General features: G+C 36.4%; 1 protein-coding gene across 7 annotated transcripts in view; it reads left to right on the forward strand.

Moving 5' to 3' along the window:
• Positions 1-1,240: 1,240 nt before the first annotated feature.
• Positions 1,241-18,726, forward strand: part of cacna1ea (calcium channel, voltage-dependent, R type, alpha 1E subunit a) — a 100,845-nt gene continuing 83,359 nt past the window's right edge. For 3 of the 7 annotated variants that reach the window (XM_026248975.1, XM_026248978.1, XM_026248979.1), the window contains exons 1-4: positions 1,241-1,560; positions 1,792-2,043; positions 12,739-12,844; positions 13,382-13,521. In XM_026248975.1, the coding sequence (XP_026104760.1) occupies positions 1,793-2,043; positions 12,739-12,844; positions 13,382-13,521 (497 nt within the window). In that variant the 5' untranslated portion in view covers positions 1,241-1,560; position 1,792. The remainder of the gene's footprint in view (positions 1,561-1,791; positions 2,044-12,738; positions 12,845-13,381; positions 13,522-18,726) is intronic. The other 4 variants (XM_026248973.1, XM_026248976.1, XM_026248977.1 and 1 more) reach the window with 2 other exon arrangements.

Here is an 18,726-nt window from a genome sequence, read left to right on the forward strand (position 1 = left end):
TTCTCTATTTTTCTGTGGTGAGGTAGATTCTTAAAATTAGAATTATTTATTTCTTTCTTCTTTTTCTCCTTTTTTTAATAGCCCAATTGGGAAAGGAAATGGTAATAACCTTTATGATCATTTTATTGCCTCTTCATCGAACTGTAAAATTCAGTTTTATCTTTTACAGAGTATTATTTTGATGGCCCAATATGGGGAAAAAGAGATGTTAAATGTTAAAATATCTTCTATGGGTAACTTACAGAAACACTAGTATGACAACAAGTTACAGAAACTTGGACATTATACATTGTTTACAAATAATGATGTGCCATGTTTCAGGAGAGTACAAGGCTTAGTTCGGGGTGCTTTAAAGACGAATGCACACTACGTTACACCTGCATATATATTTGAACTCTGGCAACATTGTTCCAACATCGTCTTGTTTATTTGTGACCGTTTGTGATTTTACCAGGCCAACAAGTACATTCTCTAGCAGCAAGCATGCCAGTAGATTTGCACAGGCATCAGAAGAGTGCGTTTTAAACACCAATTATTTCTGAGCTCAGAGTCAACTGAAAAAGCTCAGCTGCTCCCAGAATAGAGATGCTTACACTTGGTGCAGATGTCTGTTATAAGTAAAAATGTTGTTACAATGCTTGAAATTGATATTCCTCAAACAATCTTTTTTTTTTTTTTTTTTTTTTTTTTATTTATTTGAGTTGTATATAAACTTCACACCGAACCATTCTGGACGGGACTTTTATTAACAATTTATTGAAGAAGCGAGGTTGAAAAATAAAAGGGCGTAGTGACGTCAGCGGGAAAATAACTTGTTTCAGACTTTTTTTCATTCTTTTTTTTTATGACGTTTTAATTTCTTTCTATTTTGCACCAGCGCGAACCGACGACTAGTTCATTCAGGCCTTTGTAAAGAAAATAAATTCTCAAGGTAACTTATGTGCTTTCTGAGAGGTAAAATGAAAGAAAGTGTATGTAAAAATGAGAGGAAAATGCTTTCACTCGCTTTTAATCGCTCGTTGATTGACAAAATGTACCTTAATATTGGCGCTATTGTAAACTAGTGTTGAAGAAAACCAAAGTAACTTATTCAAATCGTATTTGCATGTCTATAGAGGTTTTTGTCTAGCTTTTAGATTAATTTGCGCACTGGGTGTCGGTTGGAAAGGCAGCACGCGCTCAGACATTCGCGCGGTGGTGAGGGGTGGCCAGGCGCGCGTGCCAACCTTAAACAAACCACATCCGCGCTTCACAGCTCACACAGTGAAGATGGAGCTTGTTGAACACTGTTGCTGACTCGTGGAAAGACTAAAAAAGACATACAAAACATTTAAAATAAGTAAGTGAGATGGAAGAGTGACAAAGGAGGTCAAAACAGAACCGGTGAGATTAAAAAAACGATGGCTTTTTAGTTTTACCACGGTGTTCTGAAAATGGAAGCTAATTTCTACGGTTCCTCAGAAAAGAGTTTGATCTATTCCTGCTGAAAAGAACCTCTTCATGGGATGTACGACTGGATATTTGGATTATAAACGGTTTTATTCCCCATTTTACTTTCAGGTAATGTTAATTTTGGTGTTTTGGCGTTTGTAGGGATATCTGTTGGGAGTAAGCTACGTGTTGCGCGTGACTGGAGGATTTAACGATCGTTTAATAACGCGTCGTTTGTCATAGCAGGGAAAACTCTTGCAGTTTGGATGATTATTTGCAGTTCAATGTGTGGAAGTAAACCTCGTTTTTTTGCACCTGTTTATAAAGGGGCTTAGATTTCTCTGTTTTTGCTCCACACAGAATGGCTCGCTTTGGAGAAGACGTTCCCGGGGATGGGGGATCGGTGCGCAGTCGGAACCGGGATGCACCGGCAGTATCCACAGGTGCAGTTTCACCAGCCTTCAAACAGACCAAAGCGCAACGAGCCCGAACCATGGCCTTATACAACCCCATCCCGGTCCGACAGAACTGCTTTACCGTCAACAGATCGCTCTTCATCTTTGGAGAGGACAACATCGTTAGGAAGTATGCTAAAAAGATCATAGAATGGCCATATCCTTTTGTCAAAACGGTACAACACGCCCTGCCCCCTAAAAACACACGCTGGGTGTTGACAGCACATGCAAATGTGTTGTCAACACGTATTTACATAAGCACATGCAGCTCCTATGTTCATTTATGCTGATTTGAAACTCAAAATTGCTTACACAAAATCAAACTTAGAGGTTAAATTTGTTACAGTCCCCTCAAAATCTCTACCTTAATTTGAGTTCAACAGTTTTTGTTATAGTGTTGTAATACTTTAAGAATCACAAAAAAGACTATTAATTAATTTTTGTTTATGTTACATGTCATACAACAGGTGTGGTCAAGTCTTTTTCTTTTGTATGAATTGCATGTTCATAAAATTCATAATTCATAAAATGTTTTTATAAACAATATGACACAGGTCTATAAGTTAGTCAGAAATACGTATTCAAAATGCAATTCATACAAATAATGACTCTTTGAATATTTTAGTTTGAATATATATAGAATATAATAGTTTGATATTTTTGTGTAGCTTATTAAAGTCAGAAATATATAACAGTATTGCATAAAAGTAAGTGAAAAAGAAAAACAAAGCAGTTTTTTGTTGTTTAAAAATATTATTGACAATATAAAGATGCGATTTCTGCCAGTCATTGAAACTTTTTTGCATACTCACATGCCTTCAGCATCACTAGACTAGTTTTTAGTCATTAAATTGAATTTTTTGTAGATAATTGTAATAATAATAAAAAGAATATATATTTTTTTTCAATACAAATATTACATTTCTAAGAATTTGAAGCATGATTTTATTTGATACATTTTTTCGTCATCTCTGATCTTTCTCACTGACTCACTAACAGTGATTTGCATTTGCAAGATCTGCTTACAGGCTTGTGCGAGAGATTGTAGCCTACTCATTAAGCTGGTAATGACACAAAAGTTAAAATGTATGTATTCTCTTTGTAAATTCATGGAATATTTCAAAATACACTTCCTGGTGTTATGCACTGCATCATTCATTGAACTGATTTGCTTTCAGGACCATGGACAGAGACAGTGAATGTTCCACTATGTTTCAAACTCAGAAAAAGTAATATATCAGAGTCAGGGCTTTATAATTCAGTGTTAAGAAAAATATGTTTTAACATTCCAAATTCTAATCTGTGAGTAAGTGTCTTTTATTGATGATGCGGTTTATGTTTTGCTGTGAGCTCTATTTGTAAGTAATGCCCTGTTAAGATGGTTCCTAATGATGAAGAGACATAAACAATCGTTGATGATTTTATCAGGAGTAGGAGGAGATATCTACCACATAACCCCTAAAGGAGGTGTTTGGATGCATGTCATTGATTACAGACTTCAAAGTGGCATATTGTGATTAAAAAAAGCCTTCTTTATGATGCAAATAAGATGAGTCAGTGACAGGAGATGATAAGCCCATCAACCATGGTTGTCACAGGTGCGCACTACTGGAAAAATTGTTGGGTTTTCATTTGCCCTTTTTTTAATGTCATAGAAGACTGTCCAGACATGACTGTGTGGCTTAGCATTTACTTAAATCAGGCAGAGCTCAATGACTAACTGTAAAGAATCAGTAAACGCCTTGCTGTCATCCAGTTGTTACAGAGTTTGCTGGTTTAAAGCCTTTGTGTTTGGGTTTTAAAGTCATTTTAGGGAATAGTAAGAGTGTTTTTTGACAGCCACTGTCAGGTGGAGCACAGTATATACTTATGTAGACATTATAGGATTTCTGTTGCTCTTAAAAACTCTTAATTAGCCCTTCATCAGAAGGTACAATAAAAGTTATTCCCATATTCTAGTGAAGAAAATGGGCTGTAAAATTCATTCAACTTTGCTAAAACTTCAACACCCATAATGCAAACTTTTTTGTGCCACCCATCTGTTGACCCATCCCCCAGTTGTCTGTGGGCAGGAATACAAAAAATGTTATCTCTAGTTTTAACAAGAGCTCTGGAGCTGTCAAAAGTTTGTTGGATTTTTTTTGTCACCTGGTAGACTTTTGGTGACAAATAGATGAGGATGAGATTTGGATGCATGTAACATGGAGAAATAGTACACACATTGTTAATTTACAAATACTTCTGACATAGCAAATATACAAAGCTGGCTGAAAATTAGCCAACTTACCCTTTTAACAGACAAAAATATAGCATTATTATTATTTGTTTGTTTATGTTTTAAAAAGGTCTCTTTTAGTGACATTTGATGTTAAATTTGAAATTTCCTCACGTCTAAAAACAAATTCGTAAATGCCAAAAGAGTATGCATGCTAAAAAAAGAAACATCTCACTATGCAGGCGAGAGCTTTAAAGTGTGAACCAATCTGTGCTTTACACAGAGGTGTGATTTCCGAAAGAAGAGAGATGATAACATGTCACTGTACAGTATGTCTTCCCCTGCTTTCAGCTGACTCTAATTCTAGCCTTGTGTTGAATGTCATTCCTCTTGTTTTGAGTTTCACGAAGAAGGGATGAAATTAGAGGGGGCACATGCTGCAATCGTGTGAGAAAAGGTTTTGTTGTTTATTGATGCCTGTTTTAAGTCAGTAACATGCTTAATGATAAAAGCTATTCAGCAATCTAATGATGAAAAAAGGAGAGCAAATGAGGCTGGTGATATCATGGAAATGTGCTTGTCTGCGTTGATTGATACGTCTTTGTGCTTTTCCTTTTTTATTTATGACTGTGTGTGTGTGCCTGCATGGTAAATTAAATTATAGAATCTATCTGGTCTTGGTTCTCTTGCGTACCTAATGGCTCACTTGCGACATAATGCAAGTGTCAGTGTCTGCGATCACTTGAGGCAGATTTTAAGAATATGGTCACACATCTCTCGCTCTTAGAATGAGAGCTTCAGGGGACTGAAGAGACGGAAGCTCTGCTAATGGTACTGTAATGACTTGGCATTGCCCCAAAATAAATGCAAGAGTCTGTTCCTCAGAGAAAGGAGCAAACTACATCGCTATGGGAGTGATATTCAAGTGTATTACAAGAAAAGATCAACAGCGTAATCAAATATATGTTGTAGACTCATTATGTTTTGGATTTGGAGACATTAATAGCCAATGGTAACAAGTTGCCAGTTTTTTAAATCACTTTAGAGCTGTTCACACTCGAGTGAAGAATAGCTTATAAGAGTTGCCTACAGAGAGGACATTTTAAAGCATAATAACCATGGCACTGAGTCAAAATCTGTTCTAAAAGGTAGGCGTCTTAATTATTGCGCCCTCTTAAGGGAACTTGTTTTGATCAGGGTGTCTAAGGATATCCTTTGCATATATCCTTCACTTACAAGGCAATCCCATAATGCATTATAAGAAACTTTGTAAGGTAAGACAAATGTTGTTTATAAATACATTTAACTCAGTGCTGAAAGAATAAATAAAAAAATATTTTTTTGCCCAATGTTTTTTTTGTTTTGTTAACAAACTGAAACATGCAGTATATAATTATCACATCAAATTAGAGTGTAAAAAAAACTAAAACAAATATTGAATTAGTTCAAATAAAATAAAAGGTATATTTGGTCCTGTTTTCCTCATTTGGTCCTTCCTGTTCCGGTCCCTGTTATATGAATTTGGTTCCAGTTGTGTTTTTGTTGATAATTTGTTAGTTTGTTCCCAGGTGTGTCTAGTCTTCCCATTGTTATGTTCTGTGTATAAATAGTGTTCCCTGTTTTGAGTTTGCTGTCAGCTGTTAAATGTCGTAAAGGTTAAATGTCATGAATGATGAATGTTAAATGTCGTAAAGTTCCTGTGTATATCCATTTATGATTTAAAGTCTATTTCTGAAGAATTCTCCTGCGTCTCCTCACTCCTTCCCGAGTGAACCGTGACATAGAGAAGAAAAGCATATTTAAAGCTTATTAGAGTATTGCACAATCAGTTTAAAATTTATATATTTCAGTAAAGAGAGTTCTGTTGAATTAAAATTAATTATCTTACATGTGTATTTTTATAATTAGACTTTGCACTATAAGATCAGAAACATGTTGTTGCCTAACTCTGAGATCAGTTGTATAGTAAGTCAAGTGTCTTTGTGTGGCGTGCATAGATGTTGCCTATTTACTGTAGGTGTTCCAAATCACTCACTTAAGAAGTTTCATAATGTTTAGGATACAGCTGATAATGATATACTGGATTTCCATTTGTTTGGGAACCACACAAAAACTCTCCCATGCAGATATTATAAACCAATTAATTTTAATTTTGGTTAGTTTTTAACAAAAAGTTACTTGTTAGAATTAAGAAATTATTAAGTTATTTTATAATGAGCGTACATTGAAACCTTTGAAAATAATTATAAATCAGCTACAAATCACTCACTGTTTAGGATGCTGTCTAATAGAAGGTAGCTGCATATGTAGACAGTTCACTCGTTTTTGGAAAAAAAACTTTTGTTTAAACGCTTCTGAATGTGTTTACTGGTGCATGATTTTGTTTGAAATACATGTAATGCAACATGTATTTTGACATACAATGTAATGTACATGAATGTATGAATGGGACTGCAAATCTTAATGTTCATATGTGTAACCCACATACTGTATGCATTTCTGTTACAAGCATCCATAATGGATGGTTTTTTATGCATCAGTTGGATCAGATTGTGGCAAACAAGGAAAAGTATTTTCCCCTGTCATGTCTCATAGTTATAATGTGGCCAATGTAGGGAACAGCTGTTGAATAAGACTTTTCTAGGTATATTTTAGTTGTCAAACAAAGACATTATGACCTTCTCAAGGGCAAACTAACTCCCATGTTAGTCTGTCAAGCCCTTTCTGAGTGTTGTGGTTTCCACAAGGTTACATCGATCTCTTATTTGATGTTTCCTCCTCTGAAAAAAAAGCATTAGCTCTGACAAAAAGAAAGTCAAACATACTTTAAAAAAGCACATCTTGCTCCAATAGATGTTTGTCTTCCACATAGTGTTCATTTATATGGGAGGAACAGTCAGCATTTGCATGTTGTAGTATTGGATGCTGCCCAATTTTGTTAATCTTGTTTATTTCTAATACTGAACAACTTTTTTAATTTTACTAATGTGATACATCTTGGGATATTATCAGAACAGCAAGTTTTAATTGTAGACTCTTAAAACATTTCTGAAATGAATGGCTTTTTAAAATAGATTTTTTATTACATTTATTTATTTATCCTTTTTTTCTCCAGTGGATACATTGGTTGCTGACATGGCAACCAATGTGTCTTAACCAGGTGCGACACGGCAAGTTTCCATCAACAAGTGATTTGTCTGTCGTCCGCACTGAAAGCAAAGATACTGCAGAAGGTGATGTTAACAACCAATCAGAAGATATTTAATGTTTAATTTACAATTATGTGGAGATTTTAGACCAGTGAAATAAAATTCAGCAAGGGTACACATCAGGAATAAAACTAAGCAACAAAATGTTCTGGTTCAATATGGACTATTATTAGAAAAAAAAAGATATTTTAATCAGATGTTTTGCATTTAATAAAATAAATATAGTTTTTAAAATTACATTTTGAATTGTATTTGACTATTGTAAATTAAATCATAATAGATAGTGAATTGGTAAAACATAAGACATACCTCTTCTCATATGTACAGTACACACAAACATGCACACACACACAGAAACCTGTGGCATAACCAAAGGTCACAACGGTTTGCAAAACAGCATGTTCACGAGCCCTATGTGGTGCAGCATTGACATTCTGTGTGTGAGAGTGGTAATTTAGGAAGGCTTTGTTTTAAGTGCCGCTCGACATGTGATTTGAGCTCAGGCTGATGTAGTGCTGGGAGGAAGGACAGAAATGTGTCTGGGAAGACATGCAGTCATTTGGTGGATTGGAAACTTAAAGATGGAGTCATTAGGGAAGAACATGTTTGTTAGGGGGTGTGTGTAGGCAGTGAATGTCGAGGAAGGGTGGTAGCACGTGCTGTTGCCTCTGTTAGTGACGCACATGGGAAGGAGATCATCAGGTGATGTCATTATCTGGCATCTCAGTTCCTGAAGTGGGCTGGTTTGACTGTGGGTTCAGGTGGACAGGTCAGTTGTGGTGGGTCGATGGCATCTGTGGGAAGGATTGGGACTTAATGAAGTGAGTGGGGAGCTGTGCTGCTCTGCCGGTGGGGAAGCCACAGCTGTTCGCCCCTTTGATCCCCACTGTGTCTCTGAGGGAGGAAGTACCCCACCGTGCACCATGCTTACTCAATAATTGATCCTGTCAATTGGCCCTATGCCTCCCTCCAGTAAATAGGAGAGGGAGAGACAGAGGATGTGATGGGGGGTTTGGAAAACCGCCTGAGGTATGAGAGTTTTAAAGTTAAATCAAATGAACCCTATTTGCTTTCCTAAATCATGTTCCTAGTTTTATTTTTGTAAGCAAAGAAAGTTTGCATTTTGCTTATTATTTTAAAGAAAGAATGTTTGCAAAATGCTTCTTGGCCAACAAATCAGCATATTGAAATGATTTCCAAAGTTCATGTGACACTGAAGGTTAGAGTAATTGTTTCTAAAGAATCAGTTTTTCCATCACAGGAATAAATTGCATTTTTAAATATTAAACTTCATATCACACATGCTATATGCTATATTTTAAATTGTAATAAATAAATATTACAAAAAAAAAAAACATTGAAAAATGTAAAGCAGGATTTGAAGCCAATGAGATTTTACTTTGGGCTTCTTGGTATGATGATGCAGAAATAGAAACTAAACAAACTGTTTTTGTCAGTTACTTGACACAGCTAGTTTGGATAAAATGTTTTTATTGATTATGGCTTTATCGCATCGTAATGTTTGTGATGTTATGAATATAATAATTCTATGTCTCTCACTCTCTATTTCCATGCATTTATTCTTGTCACTGCATCCCTCCTAATCACTTTGTGTCGCTCATGCTTCAAGCTTTCATTGGATTGAAATGCAATTCATTCTTTTAGCAAATTGAAAAGCACTTTGAACTGTATCACGTTCCTTTACCACTGCTTGCTTGTTATTTTTAAATATATTCCAGTAAAATGTAGCAATACAGTAAGAGAGTTTGGAAGAGAAAGAGTTTTCTGATAAAGTCACTAAAGGTAATGGCATACCTGTGTGTTTCTGTGGCTGGGCTATTCAGTATCGTCCAGCTTCCTGAACTTATTAAGAGCAGATCTGAAGAAATATTGAGTATTTTGGTTGATACATTGAAAGGATGTTTAGTCAGTATTGATTGTACAAATGCATTCAGCAGCATGTAGAGAACATTGATGGCTCAGAGACCATATTGACTCTCTCTGTCTCTCTATTGCTCTTTCTCAGACTGTAATGTAGTCTCTTTCTTTCTTTCTTTCTATGTTCCTCTTACATTCTTTTGCTACAAGTCTTTTGTAATTAGCCAAATTGTTGGAAACCATAAGCTGGACATCATCTTCCTGACAGAAACATGGCTTGACAGTAATCGTAATCATGTCCTAAATGAAACATCTCCCTCAGGTTTTAGATATTTCATTGTCCCTAGACTTAATAAGAGGGGTGGTGGGGTTGCCAGCCTGTTCTGCAATACTTTGTGCTGTCATCATATTTCTCTGGGAGATTTTGAAACATTTGAATACCTTGCAGTCTGTTATTTTATTAGTTCTATACCATCCTCCTAGAGTCAAAGGCTTTCTTGATGGTTTTGGAGAACTGCTTTGTAGGATTTTAACTGATTTTGAATATGTCTTAATCACTGTTGACTTAAATATCCATATGGATGTAATTTCTGATCTATTGACTGTTAATGCTAAGCATGCTGTTAATGCTGTGAGTGCTAAGAAAACTGCCAATAAGTGCTATCTCTCTGCTGATTCTGCCACAACCTTCATGGAGTTCATGTCAGCTCTCCCTCCTCTCACTTCCCCCTCAGTAGAAACTTATGCTGAGAATTTTAGTTTCAGGCTGTACAAATGTACTCTGTTGCACTTTTAAAAACAAAGATTGTCTCTGGGACAATTAAAACACCATGGAGAATTAGTACACCCATTTACTGGTGTTGGACAAGAACATACCCCCCTTCAATGTTAAGAGCTTTGATTTCCCAGAAAAGTGCTTGTAATGATAAAAACTCCATAGTCGTCGGGAAGAAGGAGGCGGGAACCGGCACACAATCAAATAACACTTTAATATTCAAAATAAACACCAAAACAGCACACCAGCCCCTCGTGGACGACTGGTGCGTGCAAATAAAAACCAAAACATAAAATATGTCCCAGGCCTGGTCCTCTCTCGTCCTTCACTATAGTCGCTCCAGTTTTATATCCTTCCATCTCCTACGTGGGACTCGATACCGGCGGTGGGGAGCAGGTGCAGCTCATCTCCAATCACTACACCTGGCCTCACTCCTCGTTCCCACGCTTCTCATATAAATGTAAGGAATTATTATTCATTAATTATTATTATTATTTTAAAATTAAAAAGAGACTCCAGGAGAGCAGAAAGGCAATGGAAGCACACAAAGCTTACAGTTCACCATGATATTTATAAGACTGTCATGGTGTCAAAATGTTAAATAATGCAATGAGGTCTGCAAAGCTTATTTTTTTAAGTTTAATTGACTGCCACAGACACAACCCTAGATACTTAATCTCCACTGTCGATAGGCGAATTAACCCCTCAACTGAAATATCATCAAAACTTCTCACAGTTGCAAAGTAATAAGTATCCAGAATTTTTTAATGACAAAACATTGCCAAGCACTTGCCCTAATTGTAAGGTCTCCAACTCCCCAGCTAGTCCTTTGCAATGTAATAAGTTCTCCTTCTCAGCTGACAGTCCCAGTACACTTACACAGGTCATATCACATATAAATTCCTCTACCTGCGCTCTAGACCCATTACCCATTACATTTCTCCAAAATGTCGTGAAATGTTTTTACCCGACATCCTGAATATCATGAATCAGTCCCTACAAGAAGGAGTTTGTCCACAAATTATTTAAACTGCAGCTGTTAGGCCTCTGCTGGAACGTAACCTTGATTATTCTGTGGTCTGTAACTACAGATTAATCTCTAATCTACCTTTTCTTAGTAAAATTATTGAAAAAATAGTATCCATACAGCTCAATAACAGTGGCAGTAATAACATCTAAATGTCAGTTCACTTAATGAGACTTTTCAATCTAGGTTCTGGGCAAACCACAGCACAGAAACAGCTTTGATTAGGCTCTTAAACTATCTGCAAGCTATTTGAGACTTGGGAAACTTGGCAATGCTTGTTCTTTTAGATCTAAGTGCTGCTTTTGACAGTGTTGGTCATGAGATTCGACTTGACTTCAGACTTGGGTCGGTATATCAGGTCCTGTCTTAGACTGGTTCAGATCCTACTTAAAGGGATAGTTCACCCAAAAATGAAAATTTGATGTTTATCTGCTTACCCCTTGGGTATCCAAGATGTAGGTGACTTAGTTTCTTCAGTAGAACACAAACAACAATTTTTAACTCAAACTGCTGCATTCTGTCAGTCATATGAAACTGAAAAGTATTTATATCATTTTTTACCTCTGATTTTCACCGCAATGTGTGAACTGTGTATACTGAGCGCGTTCTCAACAGACAGCGCCTGACACATCTTCTTCTTCTTGCTTTACGGCGGATCGCAGACTTATAAGTACATTACCACCACATGTCTCTGAAATGGACCTTTGACACTCTATATACAATGTCAATTAGGAGTGTCAGTGGTCCACTTGAGAGATAGGATGCCAGATTCATTTTAGATTAAGAACTTTGCTGTGAAAAAAAGTTTTTTTTTAATTAAAAGTATTAAACATGCACAGGGCATTTACAAAGATAATTTCTTTTTGAAGATTATGCAGCCTATTTAGAAAATTTTTACTTTTTAAATGTTCCTTTGTATTCATCATATTCTTGTATTCTTTCATATAAATAACCTTAACATACACTGTCCATTTTACCAAAACGTGTTGAATTTACTGTTTATGCCAATGCCAACATGTTGACACTAGCATTATGCTATTAGAACAAAAACTCAGGAAAGTCTGGGCTTAATTTAATTAAAGGCACAGAAGTGAGAAAGACTTCCCCAGAGGTCTGTCCTCCAGCTGCCTGTTCTATTTGTACTGAACTCTCTCTGTCTTCTCTGTCCTAAGCAGATTTGGGATCTTTTATGTACTGTTTTTCGTCCCCACCCACACTGGCAGAATTTGGCAGGTGCCTACATTGCAAAATCAAAAAATTTTCAGTACACAAGCAAATCAGTGGCGGACTGTGAACTCACAACCACCAGGGTTCCTGAGAACATCTTGTGGACTGCTGCTCTCTTTGTTCGACAGAACAAGGCAATGGTCTCTATTAACTCGTTGGCTGTGTGAGAGTTTTGGCTGTTCTTTCGAGTTGTTTCTTTTTATGAAATGAGTAAATCAAACAGGTTCCAAAATCTTACAGGCTGTTTTGATAAGGTACTATAAGACTTTAAAAAAAATTAGGAACTAGGATTTTAACAATTTAATAGTTTTATTGTTTTTATGGTTTGTATGATTAATGACAATTGAAAAGTTATGTACTTAAAAACGTTCTGTTTTTTTGTGTTTTTTTTACAAGTATGTGCTTTTCAAGGTGAGCACAGTTACAGAGTGTGATCTCATGTTAATATGTACACCAATGACCAAACATCAATCGAATGATCTGTCTTAAGTATGTACTCTTCCTTAACCTTCCTCCTCAACTCCATTTGAATACATGATCCTTGCCACCATTATCGCCAACTGCATTGTTCTGGCCTTGGAGCAACACCTGCCTGGAGAGGACAAGACACCCATGTCAAAAAGACTTGTGAGAACAAATACACATAAACCACACTTGAAGCATTGCTAAAAGTTGTTTATCCAAATCATTTGTTATAAATTAATAATTTTGGCCTAGTTATCTATTTATAGATGCAGCTCTAGCAATTTGTGTAATTAGAAAACCTACTATTCTGGATCATTTTAGAGAACACAGTTATCCTCTAAATGTAGCACAGCACTTTTCTCTTGTGTGGTACCATTCTTTCCTTCCTCATATTCTTTGTTCTTGAAAACTTTATTCACCCAGAGAATCACTCACCACAAGCTAATTAATCCCATTCAAAGCATTTTTTCCTAATGTTTTACCTCTGTGACATATTTCTGAGAAGTGGTTGTCTAAACATCTTACCTCACTAAATAAAACCTCAATTAAAACTAAGGTCTTAATAATAGACTTGTTTAATATAACATTCTAATGAGCACCCTACCTAGATGACATTTTAGGGCAAGCTTGTTTTTTCTCTCTCTTTAATATAGGTAGTTTCTGTTTTCTCACACTCAATTCATTCTCTCTTTTTTTCAGGAAAAAACAGAGCCCTACTTTATAGGAATGTTTTGTTTTGAAGCCGGAATAAAAATCATTGCTTTGGGATTTGCATTCCACAAGGGCTCGTATCTGAGGAATGGCTGGAACGTCATGGACTTCATTGTTGTCCTAAGTGGGTGAGTGACAAGTGCTACTATCTTCTGAGTGATGCTGGGTTTGCTGATTTTAAACCTTTCCATGTCAGGGTTAGGCATCTTCATTGGTTTCGAATTTCATTGCATGGTTTTATTTCAGTGGTTTTATTTACTTGCAGATCAGAGTTAGTCAGCTGAACCTTTTGATAGTTTCCCTGTATTTTGGATTGTAGAATAAGAGAGTGTTTCCTTGCGGTCAACATTCTGCACTGGTGAGATGTTGCACAACATAAGGCTGTATATTTGCTTAAATATGCTGGAGTTGTGCCTAATTTTACTTAATTAAATTCTGCTTGATTGAATCATCTGGGGAGAGTGTTAACTTTCAGACTAGATTGAGTGGAGAAATGAACAGCACCTTGAAAACACTCCATCGGCAAGAACAGATATTGCATTAGCGCTGTCAAAACAGCAGTGTCAAAAAGTGCTCTCCTCAAGGGAAAGGCTGCTGCAGCTTTCATTTACAGAGTAAACCACAATTTAGAAGCCTGAAGGGCAGAGGCCATTTTGCTCAGTACCATTATGTTCTTCATCTGTTTTTCAGAGAGGACAGGTATCTGAAAGAGAAGGAAGGAAGAGAAGGAAAGAAAAAGCAGACACACACATACACAGTGCAACGTAATGATTCATATGAAATATTAATCGCTGTCATAGTGTTAAAGTACAAAGGGAGATGGGGTTCTTAGAGAATTTGACATGATTTCAGCTTGCTTTCATTATTAATGACCCTGGATCTTTGTCTGGTTTAAGAGAGGAAGAAAATGTGAGAAAGACTTTAGCCTCTCAACCCCTATTTCTCAGGGGCCTGTAAAATGTATGCTGACACCTGACATGCACACACAGCAATAACAACACCATTGATAATATGTACACACAAACACCCATGTATACTGTATAAACCTCTTTGCCTCTAAATCAAGACAAAGTTGGTTATACACATCATAAAGGGAAGAAATCATCAGAAGCAATAATAATTTGCAGCTAAAAAGAACATTATTTTGTGTATTTGTTGTAATGAAATGTGTTTATGCAATTTAAGGTAAAAAGACATATTATTTTCTGCATACTATACATTATTGTTTCTCCTCCTCGCCCTGCCTTGTGAAACGCGTCGATTTTCACAAGGCTCATCTCTCTGAAAAGCGAGGTGTGCTGTGATTGGCCAGCTATTCAGCGCGTTGTGATTGGCCGAATTTGAATGTTATGAAACGTTATGAATGTTCAGAAATGTTATGCCCCTTAACATAATGTGATGCCGTCTCCCAGCTGCTCTGCTTGTCCACATCCCATCATCGGTTCTCTTTTAGCAGTTCAGTCAATGTACTGTAAGTACAGTAATTGAATATCTTGGGATATTGGTTTATTTCATGTCAGAGGGAGTGTATGTCACATTTATAAACCAAATAATTTGGATTATTGCGAACTGTTTCTAATTATTCAGTTCGATTTGGTTAACTTGTTGGACCGGTTCACTAAGATGATCTGGTTAAATAGAATGATTCATTCGCGATTCGGACATCACTAGACCAGACAAAACCAATAAAACCCATTACAAATGAGGCATTTGTTGCATCGAGTTGGAACATAATTACTTATTGTAATAACTTATACTGTCTTTTTACATGTTTTCTTGCATGTGCTGCATAAACATAAAACCATGTCTGCATTTGTGATCTGAGAAACAACAAACAACATGCCTTCTCTACACTGCTCAAAACTCGCGTTTGAATCATCATTGACAAATTATTTAAATATAAAAAACATACTTACAGGTTGGGAGTCAGAAGTGTCAGACTGTCATTGCAATGTTGGAACTGCCCAACTTTCTAGAATCAGCCTTTGTCCCACAGACACACTGTAGGCTACTGGTTCAGGAAACACTCCTCATCCTCCAGAAAATGTGCAGCACACATCTGTATATTTGGGTTGAACCGTTCTGGAACGGTGTTGTAAAAACAACTTAACCATTGGTTTCTAGTTGTGTCCTCTTTGGAAGGCCAAACAAAGTAGTTACGCTTTCACAACGAAACACACAGCATCTCCGCAACACGGCAGCGGCAGCAACAGCAATAATAAAAGTTACGCCTTCTTACTTTGCATGAACATTTGGCCAATGTTATGCAAATCTTCCCACATCATGATGTAGACGTGGGGGTGTGTTAGAATGAGCCATTTTAGTAGGGCGTGGTTGACTCTTAACTTTTATCAAGAATATATGTCTCTGTGGGTTTGAGACTTTAGTCAAGTTGCAACTTTACGGATCTTCTTTATGCATCAAGAGCTTGTAAAACTCCAAAGTGAAAGGAATCATAGGAATCATATGTCTTGTTGTGTTGTACTACTTGATTTTTCTATATGTGCACAGGATTTAGTCTCTCTGGCATTCGGTTTAGATTTCCGTGCTGGCACTACCCACATAATAATATGCCATTCTGATTATCTGGTAATCTTTGGTTAATGAGGTCAGAGTTGAAATTGATTGAACTTTGAGTGTCATGTTACTACACTTGACATGTGTGCATGGTGTTGCCTGTTGTAGCTGTATGATTCCTAGAGTACATAATTTTTCTGATGGAACAAATGTGTAAACACGGTAATACAATAAATATGTATAGTTGAAGTGTTGGCAGTCAGATCTGGACAAGTTTTCTCTGTTCCTTTCACATGCTCTTTATCCTGTCTGTGTTCCTCCATCTAGATGAAATGGTGATGCATTATTCCATCAAAGCTAGCACCCTCATTAGGAGTTGAATGAAGATGATAAGCTCTGTTGGTATCAAATGAGTCATAGTCACTCATTAGATTTTAATGAAGTCATGTCCACAGAGTACAAGGAAAAGAATGGAAAATGAATGGAGAGAAAGAGATAGGAAGTGCACAGAAAGTTCATCAAATATATGACATTGTTACGTAAAAACTGCGATATTGATTAAAAAGTGCATTTTATTCATGCTAATTGCAGCTTATATAATATTTTCAATTTTAAGCCATTATTAATTAAACTATTTACTGTTGTAATAGTTTGCATCAGTGGGATGCCAAGTAATTGATTACAAATCCATGGTGCCTTTTGTCTTACAGAAAGTACTGTGTCGGGAATTTATGTTTTAATTGGCAACTGATTGATTTGTGAAAATATAAGGTAATTTTTTTTGTTGTTGTTGTTTGAAAAATTGTGGAATGATGATTTATGCAAGACCAAGAACATGTTTTAAATTAAATGGGTTGAGTTTAGATTTTTTTAATTACCTATTGCCTGGTTCATCCAAACACTCGCGTTGCATTGAAGCATTTGTTGACACTAAATTAATGTTTTCTTGTATCATTTCCAGTGTCGCTGAATTGCAATTATCAATGCATGCTGACAAGTTTTTGTGCTAGTTGTTATTCCTCTGCTCTTGACTGTATTTTAGCAGCACTGTGTACAGGAAGTATGGATAAGCGCAGTATGGTGGCATGGTGGTGCAAAAGTATGATTGTATAGTCATTGTGAGTAGGATAAATGGGTTGCCATTCCTTCCTTAAAGCCTATTATTGGCTGGCACAGGACTCCAGTCATTTAAATGAAATGGTGTCTTTGCAATCTAGGGGTCTGGTTGCAAGTCACCCAGAATTTTGGGGAATGAGAGGAGCTCATCCTTAATGGCATTAATTAGCATTGGTGTCTACTAGTCACCCGCCCCCTCTTTAAACTGGGGCATGTGGCATGGTGAACTCCTGTTGCACTCTCTTTCTTTGTTGCTGAGGCTCTGGCAAACATAAAGCTCTCTCAGAGACCATGATAAGCATCCTTCAAATCCACCAACATCAGTCTGTGCTGCCAATTTTGTGAACACATGCATGCGTGATGATAAACACGATTTCTTTGGATGATAAAAATGATGGTATATGATGGTAAAAACTCTGGTATAGTGTGTGTGTGCACAAAAGTAAACATCAGTACTAAAAATAGTATTTTTTTTTTACTTTAAAACATATTTAACCCTCACATGTCCAAGTGTTGATATTAGTTGTATTGTTTTTCCCTATTAAGCATGTTTTTAGGAATCCATTGCTTTTAAAAATAGAATTCTTTTTTAGAAAAATGTTACAAAATTGCAATGCTGAGCTCTTAAGGAGGTAAAAATACAAATTTAGAGAATTCACTTTGAATTTGCCCCTATAAAAGTCTTTCCAATAAGCTAGACTTGATTTTGCCTTTGAAAATTTGCTGATCAATTGTAAATGTAAATGTGACCTTAAAAACAGTTATTTGTAGTGGTCGACCGATATATCGCCAAGGCCTATATTTTGGATGATATTTGACATTTTTCAACATAAAAAAATAAATAAATAAAAAATAAAAAATTATATTGGTCGACCACTAGATATTTGGTGTGGTTTATATACAATGATCAGTGTTGTGGGTAACGCGTTACAAAGTAACACGTTAGAGTACTCTAATTACTTTTTTCCTGAAATGTGTAACTTAACGCGTTAGTTTCGTGCGTAAGTAATCAGTAACTTCGTTATTTTTTTAAAAAAAGTAATCCGTTATTTTAAGGAAAGGAAAATCCCGACTGCAGCCTGCTTTTTGTCAGACAGTATGCCTAGGTCTACTGTGCCACCTGCGGATGTATCAGCGGAGCCGAAACTCTGTGATCGTAAAGTCAACGGCTGTGATGCATCTGTGCCCTGCGCCTGACCCTGTGTGTGTGTTTTTTTTTTTCGAACTCTCCGGCAAGATGGCAGAGAGGACAGCGTTTGGTTTATGGAAGTACGCACATTATTTTCAATTTGTCAACGAAAAAGAAAAGAACATAATGGTAAAATGCACACTGCGTTGGTGAAAAGCTTCCGTCGACCGCCAAAAATTCTACCTCAAATTTAACGTTACGTTTTAATCACTACTTTGAAGAGTAAATGTAAGAGGACTGTGTTAAAGCGAATTTAGGCTTGTGACTGTGAGTGACACTTTAATAATAATTAGTTCGGCTATTAAGCGATTTGTCATTTGCCTGTGTGGCGGTGAAGGATTTAATTCGGTTTGTTATCATTTTTGTTTGACAGGCAGCTGTTAATATCTGTTAGATCGTTGGCTGGCTGGTTGTTCATCATTTCTAAATGGATATAAATCTGCAAGCCTGTTTAAGGTTGTGTTTACAAGTAAGCATAATTGTACTTTGATAACTGCATTATTTAAAGTTA

Source organism: Carassius auratus, unplaced genomic scaffold, assembly GCF_003368295.1.
Source record: "Carassius auratus strain Wakin unplaced genomic scaffold, ASM336829v1 scaf_tig00020109, whole genome shotgun sequence".
Taxonomy (NCBI): domain Eukaryota; kingdom Metazoa; phylum Chordata; class Actinopteri; order Cypriniformes; family Cyprinidae; genus Carassius; species Carassius auratus.